Source organism: Camelina sativa, chromosome 7 (assembly GCF_000633955.1).
Source record: "Camelina sativa cultivar DH55 chromosome 7, Cs, whole genome shotgun sequence".
Classification (NCBI taxonomy): Eukaryota; Viridiplantae; Streptophyta; class Magnoliopsida; order Brassicales; family Brassicaceae; genus Camelina; species Camelina sativa.
The window spans coordinates 26,220,139-26,236,648 of NC_025691.1; the positions used below are offsets into that span (position 1 = coordinate 26,220,139).

General features: G+C 37.5%; 3 protein-coding genes and 2 pseudogenes across 3 annotated transcripts; all 5 read left to right on the plus strand.

Annotated features, from left to right (window-relative positions):
* On the plus strand, window positions 58-4,954 carry LOC104702681 (coatomer subunit alpha-2-like). The gene is made up of 4 exons (XM_010418586.2): window positions 58-319; window positions 480-716; window positions 1,075-1,569; window positions 1,663-4,954. Exons 2-4 carry the CDS (start codon window positions 509-511, stop codon window positions 4,623-4,625), a joined length of 3,666 nt encoding a protein of 1,221 aa, XP_010416888.1. The 5' UTR covers window positions 58-319; window positions 480-508; the 3' UTR covers window positions 4,626-4,954.
* On the plus strand, window positions 7,531-8,493 carry LOC104702682 (coatomer subunit alpha-1-like). The gene is made up of 2 exons (XM_019227151.1): window positions 7,531-7,744; window positions 7,964-8,493. The coding sequence occupies exons 1-2, from the start codon at window positions 7,531-7,533 to the stop codon at window positions 8,491-8,493; spliced, it is 744 nt and encodes a 247-aa protein (XP_019082696.1).
* LOC109124930 lies at window positions 8,557-11,496 on the plus strand (annotated as a pseudogene).
* LOC104702683 (protein SHI RELATED SEQUENCE 3-like) lies at window positions 12,386-13,669 on the plus strand. The gene is made up of 2 exons (XM_010418587.1): window positions 12,386-12,664; window positions 13,265-13,669. Exons 1-2 carry the CDS (start codon window positions 12,394-12,396, stop codon window positions 13,594-13,596), a joined length of 603 nt encoding a protein of 200 aa, XP_010416889.1. The 5' UTR covers window positions 12,386-12,393; the 3' UTR covers window positions 13,597-13,669.
* Window positions 15,623-16,510, plus strand: part of LOC104702687 — a 7,434-nt pseudogene continuing 6,546 nt past the window's right edge.

Genomic DNA, 16,510 nt, shown 5'->3' on the forward strand with positions numbered 1-16,510 from the left:
ATTTTTTTTTTACAGATTTTAATGATTTGTAATAAAAAGAGAGTGAAGTTAATGCTTTCCAAACAATGTTAAAACTTAAAAAAAAAAAAAAAGAATAAATCATGCCAATTAAATTAGGAGTGGAAACGCGAATTGGAGACAGAGATAACTGAGCGGAGGGATTCAGATCTATACACCCCACGAAACTGAATCTCACCGTCTTCTTCTCGACGATCCCTCGTGTGTTTCTCTTCTTCTCGCATCTACGCTTCTCTGGTAATCCTACTGATCGTCACCGTGAAGCTGTGCTTGATCGCTTCCCCTTGTGAACTGATCTGAGGTGAATCTTCTATTTCTTCTCCTTCTTCTTCATGTTACGAATCTCGATTTCGCGGATCTTACTGCTTCGTTTCCTTAGATCTGTTTGAAATTTCACGTCGATTACTTTTTTTTTCCCGTGATTTCTCTCATTCGCTGTGATCTGTGGTTTTTTTGTGTAGAGTTTGTTTCTATTTCGTAATCTGTGAATATGCTGACCAAGTTCGAGACCAAGAGTAACCGAGTTAAGGGTCTGAGTTTCCACCCTCAACGACCATGGATTCTCGCCAGTTTGCACAGTGGTGTGATCCAGCTCTGGGATTATCGTATGGGTACTTTGATCGATAGATTTGACGAGCACGAAGGACCTGTTCGTGGTGTTCATTTCCACAAATCTCAGCCTTTATTCGTCTCTGGAGGTATGCTTTCTTTTTTGGTCCAACAAGTCCTGTTTGATACATTTTCACNTGTTTGATACATTTTCATGATCTATTTAATCCTGATCTGGTTAAGTGTTAACTCTTAGCGTCCCCGGTTTCTAGATCTAGCTTGAGTTTGATGGATGACTTAGAGCTCTTGTTGTCCAAGCTATAGTTCTAATTTGTGTTTAAGATAAATGAACCTAGTACACACTGAAAGCAGATCTTATGGTACATGTTGCATACTATTGCCTTTGGACATAAATGCAAATGGCTTGGGATTTCTTCTTCATTACAGTTATCCTAATGCTCTTCCAGAACATTACTCATATGTAGTTGATTACGTTGGGTGTTGCAGGGGATGATTACAAGATTAAAGTGTGGAACTACAAAACTCACAGGTGTCTTTTCACGCTTCTCGGGCATCTTGATTATATCCGCACTGTTCAATTTCACCACGAAAACCCGTGGATTGTGAGTGCTAGTGATGATCAGACTATCCGCATATGGAACTGGCAGTCACGGACTTGTATTTCCGTGTTGACTGGCCACAATCATTATGTTATGTGTGCCTCTTTCCATCCTAAGGAAGACCTCGTTGTATCAGCATCACTGGATCAGACTGTCCGTGTTTGGGACATTGGTGCTCTTAAGAAGAAGTCTGCATCTCCTGCTGACGACCTCATGCGATTTAGTCAGATGAATTCTGATCTTTTTGGTGGGGTTGACGCTATAGTTAAGTACGTCCTTGAAGGTCATGATAGAGGAGTAAACTGGGCTTCTTTCCATCCTACCCTTCCTCTCATTGTCTCTGGTGCTGATGACCGCCAAGTAAAGCTGTGGCGTATGAATGGTATTTCTTATGCAAATTCGTCTTCTTTTTTACATAAAGTTAAATTTTATGAATCATTGAGGTACTGACTGATGCCTTCAATTTTTATTGCAGAAACCAAAGCTTGGGAGGTGGATACATTGCGAGGTCATATGAATAACGTTTCATCCGTTATGTTCCATGCAAAACAGGACATAATTGTATCAAACTCTGAGGATAAAAGCATCCGTGTCTGGGATGCTACCAAGCGAACTGGAATCCAAACCTTTCGCCGTGAACATGATCGATTCTGGATTCTTGCAGTTCACCCTGAGATTAATTTGCTGGCAGCGGGACATGACAACGGTATGATTGTCTTCAAACTTGAGAGAGAACGTCCTGCATTTGCTTTGAGTGGTGATTCTTTATTCTATGCCAAGGATAGATTTTTGCGGTACTATGAGTATTCAACTCAAAAAGATTCCCAAGTTATTCCTATACGGCGTCCTGGTACCCCAAGCTTGAATCAAAGTCCTAGGACTTTATCCTACAGTCCGACAGAAAATGCAGTCCTAATCTGCTCAGATCTGGATGGTGGTTCTTACGAGTTGTACATCATACCGAAAGATAGCGTTGGGAGGAGTGACGTTGTGCAAGATGCCAAGAGGGGGACAGGGGGTTCTGCGGTGTTCATTGCTCGCAATCGGTTTGCTGTTCTTGAGAAAAGCACCGGCCAGGTGCTAGTGAAGAATCTAAAGAATGAGGTGGTTAAAAAGAGTTCTTTGCCTATTCCCACAGATGCTATCTTTTATGCTGGGACTGGAAATTTGCTTTGTAGATCTGAGGATAAAGTGGTTATATTTGACCTTCAACAAAGGCTTGTTCTCGGTGAGCTTCAGACACCTTTTGTTAGGTACGTTGTTTGGTCTAACGATATGGAGAGTGTTGCTTTGCTCAGTAAACATACTATCATTATTGCAAGCAAAAAACTCGTCCTCCAGTGCACCCTTCATGAGACAATACGTGTGAAAAGTGGAGCCTGGGACGACAATGGTGTCTTCATTTACACAACTCTGAACCACATCAAGTACTGTCTTCCTAATGGAGATAGTGGAATCATCCAAACCCTGGATGTCCCAATCTATATCACCAAGGTTTCTGGAAATACAATCTTTTGCTTGGACCGGGATGGGAAAAACAGGGCTATCACCATTAATGCAACTGAGTACATTTTCAAGCTTGCATTGCTGAGAAAGAAATATGATCACGTCATGAGCATGATAAAGAACTCCCAGCTATGTGGACAGGCTATGATTGCTTATCTTCAGCAGAAAGGATTTCCTGAAGTTGCCCTCCACTTTGTTGAAGACGAGAGGATTCGATTCAATTTGGCTCTTGAAAGTGGAAACATCAGTGTTGCTGTTGCATCCGCTACAGAGATTAATGAGAAAGACCACTGGTATAGACTCGGAGTGGAGGCTCTTCGTCAGGGAAACTCTAGAATTGTTGAGTTTGCGTACCAGCAAACAAAGAACTTTGAGAGGTTATCTTTTCTTTATCTCATTACTGGCAATTTAGACAAGCTATCAAAGTTAATGAAGATTGCTGAGGTGAAGAACAATGTAATGGGTCAGTTTCACAATGCTCTCTACCTAGGAGATGTTAAAGAGCGTGTTAAGATACTAGAGAATGCGGGTCATTTGCCTCTAGCCTATATCACAGCTTCGGTTCATGGTTTAAATGATGTTGCTGAGCGACTGGCAACTGAGCTAGGAGACAACGTGCCCCCTTTGCCTGAAGGGAAAACTCCATCGCTTCTAATGCCTCCAACTCCCATCATGTGTGGTGGTGATTGGCCACTTCTGAGGGTGATGAAAGGAATATTTGAAGGAGGGCTTGAGAGTGCAAACAGAGGAGGGGCTGTTGATGAAGAAGAAGAAGAAGATGTTGAAGGAGATTGGGGTGAGGAACTTGACATGGTCAATGTTGATGGAATGGAGAACAGAGACATCGAAGCCTTATTGGATGGTGAAGAAGCAGCTGACGAAGACGACGAGGAAGGTGGATGGGGGGGACTTGAAGACTTGGAGCTCCCACCAGAGCTTGACACTCCTAAAGCCTCTGCTAGCGCTCGTTCATCGGTTTTTGTGACACCTACTCAAGGTATGCCGATAAGTCAGATTTGGAGCCAGAATCCGTTGCTTGCTGCTGAACAGGCTGCAGCAGGAAGCTTCGACACTGCAATGCGTTTGCTCCATAGACAGCTTGGCATTAAGAACTTTGCGCCTTTAAAATCCAAGTTTCTTGATCTTTTCAGTGGGAGCCATAGCTATCTCCGTGCCTTTTCTTCATCTCCTGTGGTTCCTCTTGCGATTGAGCGTGGATGGAGCGAGTCCTCCAGTCCTGACGTCCGTGGCCGGCCAGCTCTTGTTTTTGAATTCTCTCAGCTAGAAGAGAAGCTCAAATCCGGTTACAAAGCCACAACAGCTGGGAGATTAACTGAGGCTCTCCGTGTCTTCCTCTCTATTCTCCAAACCATCCCATTGGTGGTAGTCGAGTCAAGAAGAGAAGTCGACGAAGTTAAAGAACTGGTCATCATTGTAAAAGAATATGTCCTAGGTCTTCAAATGGAGCTCAAGAGGAGAGAGATAAAAGATGATCCGGTGAGGCAGCAAGAGCTCGCTGCTTACTTCACTCACTGTAAACTCCAAACGCCTCACCTACGGCTTGCGTACTTTAGTGCAATGACCGTCTGCTACAAGTCAAGGAACATGGCTACTGCTGCTCACTTTGCCAGAGGATTGTTGGATACAAACCCAACTATTGAGAGCCAGGCAAGGACGGCTAGACAAGTTTTGCAAGCCGCAGAACGCAACATGACAGATGCAACCACGCTTAACTACGACTATAGAAACCCTTTTGTGATATGCGGGTCGACTTATGTGCCAATCTACGGAGGGCACAAAGACGTTTCATGTCCTTACTGCACTGCCCGGTTTGTACCAAGCCAGGAAGGTAACATCTGCACGGTTTGTGATCTCTCAGTCATTGGCGCAGACGCATCTGGTTTGCTATGCTCGGCTTCTCAAGTCCGGTGAATAAGTCAGATTGATATTATGTGCTTCAATCGTGAGGTAAGTACGAGATGCTCTTTTTTTATGGAAGAAGAGAGTGTTGAGCTTTTGGTGTTTGTGATGTCTACTTAAAAAAAAATCAGGTTTGTGAATTTTTTCTGCTGCGCCTTCTGCTACTCTTTTAAATTGTTTCTTATATTAGTAACAACAGCATGAGAACCTTTATCTTCTTGCGTTATATTTCTTTTTGTTTGATTTTATATTTTATATTCTCATGACAATTTCATTTAGGCCTATTGGATTCCAAACTCGATCACTATGATGAGAAATATAGACGTAATCTTTTTTGTTTTGTTTCCATTGTTTTGGGGGTAAATTTCCAGTTGTGCTTATGATTATGAAACAAAACACTTCCTAGCTAAACATGACCGCGATAGTTATGCTAGTCATATCCTGGAACCGTCCTCCGGCACACAAATGAATGAATGATAAGATTTATATGTCTACTCCCCCAGTGGTCAAACTGCTTTCCATAAAACTGAGTTCGATTATGAACATTGAACACCATCCATATCTGAGTTAATAGTCGGTCGACGAATCTCAAGTTATCGTCCCAAACACTAAACGATATACCACACCTGTTAAGAACTAATGATATAGATACAGATGATGATGATTGTATATGCAAGTTAAATCTCAATAGATGTGTTTCGGTTTGGTTCATTTTGGTTTTTGTTTGGGTTTTAACAATGTTTTGGGTTTTATTCTGTTATCTGGTTTGGTTCGGATCAACTAAAAACCTTATCATATAATACAGTTGTTTGAATTTTCACAAAAGGAAGATTTTTATTTTTTTAGACTACTAGAATTTGTACCCGCGCACGCCCGGGATTTTAATTTCAAATATTTCCTATCAATAGATATTATTGAGCTTAAATATAATCATTTCAACTTTTGAGTATAAATCTATATAAATACTAAACTTACTTTACTCAGTGATATACAACATATATATATTTTTAAGATAATATTTCTTTGTTATATCTATTTGCGATTTTACGTGAGATTTTAGTTAAAATTTTTATCAATAAGAATCATTTGAATATGAATATAATTTCAAGATTAAAAGAGAAATCTATATAAATGCCGTACTTATTTTACTAATCTATATATAACATATATTGTCTAGTGTCGCAATAATATTGACGACAATCTTTTGACATTTTATCTTTAAAAGAGTTCATTCCATATTCATATCCCATGAAAACATAATTTTAAAAGTTCTAACGTCAATATTGATCGTTGACCTAATTATAGAGACTATTTAAACATATCGATATCCTACATTAAATGCGAATATACAAAGTTTCATGAACAATTTTAGTGTTATGTCGCTACAATGAGGTTGTCCAAATGCATCATCTACCATAATAGAATTTCTGACTAAGTCAAGAATGCTTAAATGATGAAACGTTTAAACCCCACAATGAATATATATTCATTAATCCAAGTTATATATTTTTCTATAATCTCATATGTTATTTGCAGATGTTAATTTTGTGATGCAACCTCAGCTTCGTCTTTTAAAAAAAACGTAGTGTACTTTGAATATGTTGTTTTTGCCTATGTTTTGGGTTAAAAACATTTGATAATATATATATATATATATATTATTTTGTTATATATGTTTTCTATCATGTTATAAAATTGTAGCTCCAATTGATAATATACTTTATGAGATATGCTACACAAATCACATGCCACTTTTTGGAACGACTTACATATCATTTTTCTATATTTCCAGACCATTGATTTTATTTTTTTAGATAGATTATTTTTTCAAAATTATTTTTCATAGTTTTCCCAAAAAAAAGTATGACCTTTACAATGTCTTTGTTTTAGATCAAACTTTTAAGTTAAGTTAAGTTAAGTAATTAATATTTTCTTTCTTATAAGTAAAATCTAATAAGAAATCTTTATGGTATATGTTTCTTAGACACTAATGTTTCACTTCAATATTATTTTCATTTTTAGATTTTTATAATTACATAACTTGTTTTTTTACTCCACCATGCATTAAAATCTTACTTACATTCTCAAACTCATTAACCCATTCTAAATTTGAAATATAATCATTTTTTGGTTATAATTTTAATAATAACATTATTACTAAAACAAATTTATAGTATTATTTTTACTATTTTAAAATTTTCATTTATTTTACTTAATTCATTTTTAGATAGTTGTTATTTTTATTATTTACTTAAAAATTATATTATTGTTTATACTATTTTAAAATTTTAATTAATTTTAGTTAATTCGTTTTTTAATTATTTTTTACTATTATTAGCTATAAGTAATAAATATGCAATGAATGAATATTAAAGATAGTATTTTTTATGAAAAACAAAAAAAAAATGATTAGGTGGATGCTGATGTGGAGGAATGAGAAAAGAGAAAAGTTAACTTTTTTTTGGTAGAAAGTGAGAAAAGTTAACTTTATAAATATATATTTTATTTTTGGTCAAAAAAATCAAATGAAAATTATTATTATTCCTGAGAAAAATAACATGTGGCATCATTAGACCAATGAGTCCGTTATTTAGTGTTTACTTCTTTATAAACTTCATCTTTGTCCCAATTGCCACTCGAGAGGATTCAAAGTTGAACCCATCTTCTTATTCTCATCATTCTAAAACCCTTAGCTACTCTCTCCGGTAATGCTGCTGATCATAAGTTTTTTTCTTCCTTACTATTCAACTCTATGTTTCAATCTAACTCTAGTGCTGCAATTTGATCTATCTGCAATATCACATATGGATTAATTTGCGTGTCTTTTTTTCTTGTTTTTTGAGTTAAATAAATTGGTCATATTCTATATGTGAATTTGGTTTATGTAGAGTTTGTTTCTTTTTCGTTATCGGAGATTATGTTGACGTTGACCAAGTTCGAGACCAAGAGTGACAGAGTTAATGGTCTGAGCTTTCACCCTAAAAGGCCATGGATTCTCTCCAGTTTGCACAGTGGTGTGATCCAGCTCTGGGATTATCGTATAGGTGTTTTGATCGATAGTTTTAACGAGCACGAAGGACCTGTTCGTGGTGTTCATTTTCACACTTCTCAGCCTCTATTCGTCTCCGGAGGTATGCTTTCTTCTGTTCATCTAGAATTTAACATAAAGTTTCTTCCTTGTTCAATTTCTCTCATTGACGTTAAAAAAAAAAGTCTTAACATTGGGAATCTTAATGCTTGTAAAAGGAAGAGGCTTTGCAATTTTGGTTTGGTTGATATTGTAAAAGGAAGAGGTTTTGCGTTCTCCTTCATTACATTACAGTGATCTTAATGCTAACGTAATCTTGCAGGGGATGATTACAAGATTAAAGTTTGGAACTACGAAACACGGAGGTGTCTTTTCACTCCTCTTGGCCATCATGATCATATCCGCACGGTTCAGTTCCATCACGAGCACCCATGGATTGTGAGTGCCAGTGACGATAAGACTATCCGCATTTGGAACTGGAAATCCCGGACTTGTGTATCTGTCTTGACTGGTCACAATCACAATGTTATGTGTGCTTCTTTCCACCCAAAAGAATACTTAGTCTTATCAGCTTCCTCAGATAAGACTGTTCGTGTTTGGAATATCGGTGCTCTTAGGAGGATGACAGAGTCTCCTGCTGGTGGTGTTGCTTCTACTGTCAAATACGTCGTTAAAGCTCATGAGAGAGGTGTAAACTGGGCTGCTTTTCACCCCGACCGTCCTCTTATCGTCTCCGCTGCAGATGACTGCAAAGTCAAGGTCTGGCGTATGAATGGTAACTCATTTTTATGTTATCCGTTAGTGACATACTTGTTTGTAAAATTTGTGTATGCCTTATTGGAGTTAAGGTAGTAATGCGTTCTTTTCAACTTTATTGCAGATCTCAGAACTTCGGATCCGTGGGGTACATGGCGAGGTCATATGAATAATGTTACATCCGTTATGTTCCATCCAAAACAGGACATAACTGTGTCAAGCTCTGAGGATAAGAGCATCCGTACCTGGGATGCTAACTTTATGCGAACTGGAATCCAAACCTTTCGCCGTGAACATGATCGATTCTGGATTCTTGCAGTTCACCCTGAGATTAATTTGCTGGCAGCGGGACATGACAATGGTATGATTGTCTTCAAACTTGAGAGAGAACGTCCTGCATTTGCTTTGAGTGGTGATTCTTTATTCTATGCCAAGGATAGATTTTTGCGGTACTATGAGTATTCAACTCAAAAAGATTCCCAAGTTATTCCTATACGGCGTCCTGGTACCCCAAGCTTGAATCAAAGTCCTAGGACTTTATCCTACAGTCCGACAGAAAATGCAGTCCTAATCTGCTCAGATCTGGATGGTGGTTCTTACGAGTTGTACATCATACCGAAAGATAGCGTTGGGAGGAGTGACGTTGTGCAAGATGCCAAGAGGGGGACAGGGGGTTCTGCGGTGTTCATTGCTCGCAATCGGTTTGCTGTTCTTGAGAAAAGCACCGGCCAGGTGCTAGTGAAGAATCTAAAGAATGAGGTGGTTAAAAAGAGTTCTTTGCCTATTCCCACAGATGCTATCTTTTATGCTGGGACTGGAAATTTGCTTTGTAGATCTGAGGATAAAGTGGTTATATTTGACCTTCAACAAAGGCTTGTTCTCGGTGAGCTTCAGACACCTTTTGTTAGGTACGTTGTTTGGTCTAACGATATGGAGAGTGTTGCTTTGCTCAGTAAACATACTATCATTATTGCAAGCAAAAAACTCGTCCTCCAGTGCACCCTTCATGAGACAATACGTGTGAAAAGTGGAGCCTGGGACGACAATGGTGTCTTCATTTACACAACTCTGAACCACATCAAGTACTGTCTTCCTAATGGAGATAGTGGAATCATCCAAACCCTGGATGTCCCAATCTATATCACCAAGGTTTCTGGAAATACAATCTTTTGCTTGGACCGGGATGGGAAAAACAGGGCTATCACCATTAATGCAACTGAGTACATTTTCAAGCTTGCATTGCTGAGAAAGAAATATGATCACGTCATGAGCATGATAAAGAACTCCCAGCTATGTGGACAGGCTATGATTGCTTATCTTCAGCAGAAAGGATTTCCTGAAGTTGCCCTCCACTTTGTTGAAGACGAGAGGATTCGATTCAATTTGGCTCTTGAAAGTGGAAACATCAGTGTTGCTGTTGCATCCGCTACAGAGATTAATGAGAAAGACCACTGGTATAGACTCGGAGTGGAGGCTCTTCGTCAGGGAAACTCTAGAATTGTTGAGTTTGCGTACCAGCAAACAAAGAACTTTGAGAGGTTATCTTTTCTTTATCTCATTACTGGCAATTTAGACAAGCTATCAAAGTTAATGAAGATTGCTGAGGTGAAGAACAATGTAATGGGTCAGTTTCACAATGCTCTCTACCTAGGAGATGTTAAAGAGCGTGTTAAGATACTAGAGAATGCGGGTCATTTGCCTCTAGCCTATATCACAGCTTCGGTTCATGGTTTAAATGATGTTGCTGAGCGACTGGCAACTGAGCTAGGAGACAACGTGCCCCCTTTGCCTGAAGGGAAAACTCCATCGCTTCTAATGCCTCCAACTCCCATCATGTGTGGTGGTGATTGGCCACTTCTGAGGGTGATGAAAGGAATATTTGATGGAGGGCTTGAGAGTGCAAACAGAGGAGGGGCTGTTGATGAAGAAGAAGAAGAAGATGTTGAAGGAGATTGGGGTGAGGAACTTGACATGGTCAATGTTGATGGAATGGAGAACAGAGACATCGAAGCCATATTGGATGGTGAAGAAGCAGTTGACGACGAGGAAGGTGGATGGGGGGGACTTGAAGACTTGGAGCTCCCACCAGAGCTTGACACTCCTAAAGCCTCTGCTAACGCTCGTTCATCGGTTTTTGTGACACCTACTCAAGGTATGCTGATAAGTCAGATTTGGAGCAAGTCGTCCCTTGCTGCTGAGCAGGCTGCAGCAGGAAGCTTCGACACTGCAATGCGTTTGCTCCACAGACAGCTTGACATTAAGAACTTTGCGCCTTTGAAACCCATGTTTCTTGATCTTTTCAGTGGGAGCCATAGCTATCTCCGTGCCTTTTCTTCATCTCCTGTGGTTCCTCTTGCGATTTAGCGTGGATGGAGGGAGTCCCCCAGTCCTAACGTCCCTGGCCCGCCAGCTCTTGTTTTTGAATTCTCTCAGCTAGAAGAGAAGCTCAAATCCGGTTTCAAAGCTACAACAGCTGGGAAATTAACTGAGGCTCTCCGTGTTTTCCTCTCTATTCTCCAAACCATCCCATTGGTGGTAGTCGAGTCAAGAGAAGACGTTGATTGCGTCAATGAACTGATCTACAATGTTAAAGAATATGTCCTAGGTCTTCGAATGGAGATCAAGAGGAGAGAAATGACAGATGATCCAGTGAGGCAGCAAGAGCTTGCGGCTTACTTCACTCACTGCAACCTCCGAATACCTCACGTACGCCTAGCGCTGATTACTGCAATGAGCGTCTGCTACAGGTCAGAAAACTTTGCAACTGCTTATACCTTCGCCACTAGATATCTGGACACACACTCAGCTGTGGAGAGCCATAATATGATGGGTATAAAAGTTGAGCAAGCCTGCCGAGGCAACAGGACAGATGCGACCAATCTTAACTACGACTATAGAAACCCGTTTGTGATATGCGGGTCCACTTATGTCCCAATATACAGAGGACATAAACGCGTTTCATGTCCGTACTGTACAACCTGGTTTGTACCAAGCCAGGAAGGAAACATCTGCGCGTTCTGCGATCTTGCAGTTATTGGCGCAGATGCATCTGGTTTGTTATGCTCTCCGTCTCAAGTACGGTGACAAATATACTCAGAATTCTATCTTGGAGGGGGTTCCTCCTGAGGTCCTCTGACATCAGTAGACCATAAAATACAAAATAATTTGTTTGCCAAAGTTATATAACTACAGTACTTTTGTTTCTTGTTTCTTGGAATTTTTGTTGTCCATTACATTTAGAAGGACAATGCTTCTCTCTGTTTTATTGTCCTTTCGTCGGCCTTCAAAGTTTTCATTTCAGGAAAGAGTTGGAAAACAACTCAACAACGTTCGGCAAAAACTCTTCACATATATTTTTCTTATGTTATTCTATATGGTGGATGGATTATATAAGAACATGATTCTGCATATAAAATATTTTGCAATCGAGTTGAAAAAATGTGAAAACCACAATTGTTATTATGCTTTGCAATTCACAAGGAATATGAATAAAAATTACGGCCGACAATAGTACAAAGCATCGATCATATATAAAAATTCATAAACTAAAGTATAGATAAGAAAACATACCATAAGTTTCCCACCCATCATTATAATTAAGATATGTGGCATAGATACATGTCATTGTTGTAAATAGGTAGAGAAAACCCCACAAGCTTTTAAGTTTTAATTGCTACAAAACAAATCATTGCATAAGCTAGTAATCTTATTGTAACGTTATGGATGTTTTAGTTGAATTTCATAATGTGGTTATAGAGAGTGCTAAAAGCCTAAACTTTAGTTACCAATGGAACCTAATAAATAAAAAACAAAAATACCATTTATTTATAAAAAGAAAATAAAAACGTTTAAAAAAACAAAAACAAAAACAAAATCTTCTCATTCTCCTTTTGTACATATAGATTATAGAGGAAGCAAACAAAGAGAGCAAGGCCTCTCCTGATAATTATATTTACATATATATATATATATATATATGGTGTTAAGGAAGAGGTGATGATGATGATAATGGGGAGAAGGTGTGAAGACTGTGGGAATCAAGCCAAGAAAGAGTGTGTGTATATGAGATGCAGAACTTGCTGCAAATCCAAAGCCTTTCATTGCCAAACTCACATCAAGAGCACTTGGGTTCCTGCCTATCGAAGATCTCATCACCAACAACACCAACACCAAAGGCAACCGCAACCACTCTTTACTACTAGTAGTAACATTAAACGTCTGAGAGAACTACAACGACTTCCAGATTCTTCTCCTTCATCATCATCAGGTTCTTACCTTCTTTTCTCTCCTACTTAATGCTCTCTTGTATAAGAGCTTATATAAATCTCACCAGATCACATCTTGATTTTTAGCATTTTCGAATTTCTTTGACTTTTTGAGTTAATTGTATTTGACCTGAAGATTGAAAATTTGGAAAATTGGATCTCATGAGTCATAAACCTAAAACCATGTAGAATACATGTCGATTCTTCATGCACATATGATGACGCGCGCTTATATATATAAAAAAAATCCATGTTTTTTTTTTCTTGAATTCGACTGTATGATGGAGATCCATGATGAATTAGGTTACTATTTGATGTAAAAATGATCACAAGCCGGTTTGCTTATGATTCTTGATTTTTTGTTTTCTTCCATTTTTGTGTGTGTGTTTATTCTTGATTATTTTAAGTACTAGATTAATTAGTAAATATAAAGCACCATAATGATCTTTGACAATATCTTGAAATGTAGCAATCTTGTGTATGTCCCTTGTTCTTTAAAGTTCCAATAGAAAAAAAATATTGCTACAAACAAATTTATTAAACAATCAATACTCGATCGTAAATCAAAACATGTGATATTGAAACATTCTTTCCGATATTAGGTGTACAAATCCGCACCACTCCGGAACATTTTCCGGCAGAGTTGAATTTTCCGGCAGATTTCCGCTGCGTAAAAGTGAGTTCAATCCACGACGGAAAAGAGCAATACGCTTATCAGACGACGGTGAACATTGGCGGCCACATTTTCAGAGGGATTCTTCACGATCAAGGACCCGACAAAGTGATGGTAGATCATCATAATAATAGAAATTGTAATAATCGTCAAGAGACGTTACTTCCTCCTTCGACTTCTTCATGCCCATTGATGATCACTAGTCATTTTACCGATTTCATGTCCGGCAGCAACCAATATTCTTCAGTCCTAAGAAGATAGATAGTTTTTAATTGGTATACTTCTTGTAATCTAATGAAATAGTGTGCTACTTCAAGTTAGGGCTCATCACATATTGCTACTTCTCTCGTTCATATATATTACGTTACTTCATTTACAGTCATATATAATTAATAGCTTTTTCTTGTTAACGCATTTCATATAATACCTTCATTGTTGTATGCATAAACCATTTTGTTTTTTAATGAACTTTATATCTACACACAGTGACACAACAATCTAACACTCTAGGGAAAGAAAGAAAAAAGAAGTTGAAAAGAACCACGTAAATCTTATCTAGCTTATAATCATGATAAGAAAAATAAAATCTAGGATCTAGCTCCAAAAAGAAAAGAAGTACATAAATGATAAAATAAATTTAGTATACATATGATGATGATGATGATGATAAATTTAGAGCATCTTCCAAAGTCGGAAATAAATGATTTGTGTCCATAATATTATAGTCATAGACAAATGAGTATGTTAACAGGTGGCCGTTGAGACTTGAGAGGGGGATTAACTTCTGCATCTTTACCTACTAGCCTACTTTATTTACTCATCAATTCCAGTTCTACTTCCATTTAATGGGGCATAGATACTTCAAAAGTATTTACGTTTTTTTTTTAATGGTTACATCAATAATCAAACTGATCTATCTACCTGTTCATAATCTAATTAATAATTATCACACCAATAACTAACATATCCACAATAATAATAATTAAAAACCATAATCTTATCATACATGACCACTATTGTGAAGAATCATAAATTTTCAGCTCAAAAATTAATTATTGAGTAAATAAATGAACAAATATCCATCATATATTCATATCATATGTCAATTTCATAAGTGAGACTCGATAACAATTTTTATCGGCCTACCTTGAATTGACTCTCATCTAATAAGGCAAAACTGTAAAAGAGAGTTAGTTAGTTATTCTAGCGATGAGAAGAATCAAGCTTGCCTCACAATTTTGCATTTAGAAAAAAGGCTACGTCGTACATGAGTGTGTTTGCAAGTAAAGTTAGGTGTGTGTGTCTTTTACTTAGATGTTCTTGCTTTGGATTTTTAAAGATTCGATTAGATGTGTTATAGTTATATTCGTGAATCATTCTTTTTCTTTAGCAAGCCTTTTTATAATAGTTATATTCGTCGTATATCTTAATTGAGTTTCCTTAAACAGGTGTCGAGATCGTACATAATAAGATGCGATCTCCTTTTAGCATTAGCTTTTTGGAATTATTCGCTCCCCCTAAAAAGTATTTGTAACAAACAAACTTAAGGTTTTAAATTTAGTTGAAGGCGTTAATGGGAATCACACCCTATATGGTGTAGCCTATGCATGCATGTAAAGCTAAAGCTACCACCCACAAGTTCAATATAGATTAATACTAGTATTATTTCTTGGTTGTATTATAAAAAGACCAATTCATATAAAAATTAAAATCGACAAACAAATATAACATGGTTTGGATGGAGGACCTCCCAGAAGATTAATTTGTTTTCGTTTTTTTTTTAAAAGTATTCTTGACGATTAAATCAAAATTTGTGATTCATAAAATGTGTCCAATTGTTGATACGATCCATCCTCGATGTCGAAATATAGATTATTAGTAGTTAACACATTTTTCATTTTAAATATTTTTAATTTCAAATTAATCCCATCAGAGTTTTTGTTTCTCGATAACGAATTTGTTTTCATCAATATAACGAAATTTTAATTGTAGTAACGAAAATCAAAAAGTTGAATATATATTGTATGCTAACCACAATGTTTATCGAGCTAGAAATGTTCGAAAAAGCCCGACTTCAATATGGGCCGTCACAAAGAGAACCCATACTTAAATACTAAGATTGAGTAAACCAGGACAAAAACGTAATTCCAGACAATATAAATCATGAATCATATGGGTCAACATGGGACAACATAATAATATAATAATAAACAAAAAAATACAAAAAAGAAATACGTGGCAGTAACAAACAAACTACACGAGACGACAACAAAAATCGCCTCTCTCTCTCTCTCTCTCTCTCTCTCTCTCTGTCGCTTAAAAATCAAAACTGTCCCCCTTAAGGCTCATCGATCCACTGTGAGAAGAGTGAGAGATCACGAATCCGAGATCTTCCTCCTCCTCCGCGAGATTCGGAATTCGATCGAAGATATGGCGGAGACTCACGGTGGTTGCTGTCCGCCGATGGATCTGATGCGTTCCGAGCCTATGCAACTCGTTCAAGTCATTGTTCCCATGGAATCCGCTCATCTTACCGTCTCTTATCTTGGCGATTTCGGCCTCGTCCAGTTCAAAGACGTACGTTATACACTTTTACTCTCTCTCTCTCTCTCTCTCTCTCTCTCTCTCTATGATCATTCATCTCTGTCTACCTTTTGATTGATGATTTCATTTAGTAGGCGTGTTCGATCATCCATTGCAATATGTTGTTGATCTGTCGAAGCATTGTCTTTTGAACTTTGGCCTTTGATTTCGCTATTTGAGATCTTCTGTTGTTCTTATATGGCTATTTTGATGTTGATTCCAGCTTAATTCTGACAAGAGCCCATTCCAACGGACTTATGCTGCTCAGGTAAGTTTTTTTTTTGTGTAGAAAGAAATGAAAGAAAGTTTTATAGCGTATAATGGTAAAAATTGGTTTTCTCTCGTTGTTGTTGTTGTCGTTGATGGATGAAGATAAAAAGATGTGGAGAGATGGCACGAAAGATACGTTTCTTCAAGGACCAAATGTCAAAGGCAGGAGTTACTCCCAAAGATTTCCTAGACAAAGAAAATGATATTGATTTGGATGATGTAGAGGTGATTCGAATCGAGATGCCTGCTTTTTTTTTTTTTTTTTTTTTTTTTTTTTTTTTTTTTTTTTTTTTTTTTTTTTTTTTTTTTTTTTTTTTTTTTT

Bases quoted from the DNA above. Each gene is read 5' to 3' on its own strand.
- LOC104702682 (XM_019227151.1), top strand. From the start codon at position 7,531: ATGTTGACGTTGACCAAGTTCGAGACCAAGAGTGACAGAGTTAATGGT. The intron at 7,745-7,963 runs GTATGCTTTCTT...GTAATCTTGCAG, and splicing joins GCCTCTATTCGTCTCCGGAG to GGGATGATTACAAGATTAAA.
- LOC104702683 (XM_010418587.1), top strand. From the start codon at position 12,394: ATGATGATGATAATGGGGAGAAGGTGTGAAGACTGTGGGAATCAAGCC. The intron at 12,665-13,264 runs GTTCTTACCTTC...TTCCGATATTAG, and splicing joins TTCTCCTTCATCATCATCAG to GTGTACAAATCCGCACCACT.
- LOC104702681 (XM_010418586.2), top strand. From the start codon at position 509: ATGCTGACCAAGTTCGAGACCAAGAGTAACCGAGTTAAGGGTCTGAGT. The intron at 717-1,074 runs GTATGCTTTCTT...TGGGTGTTGCAG, and splicing joins GCCTTTATTCGTCTCTGGAG to GGGATGATTACAAGATTAAA. The intron at 1,570-1,662 runs GTATTTCTTATG...TTTTTATTGCAG, and splicing joins AAAGCTGTGGCGTATGAATG to AAACCAAAGCTTGGGAGGTG.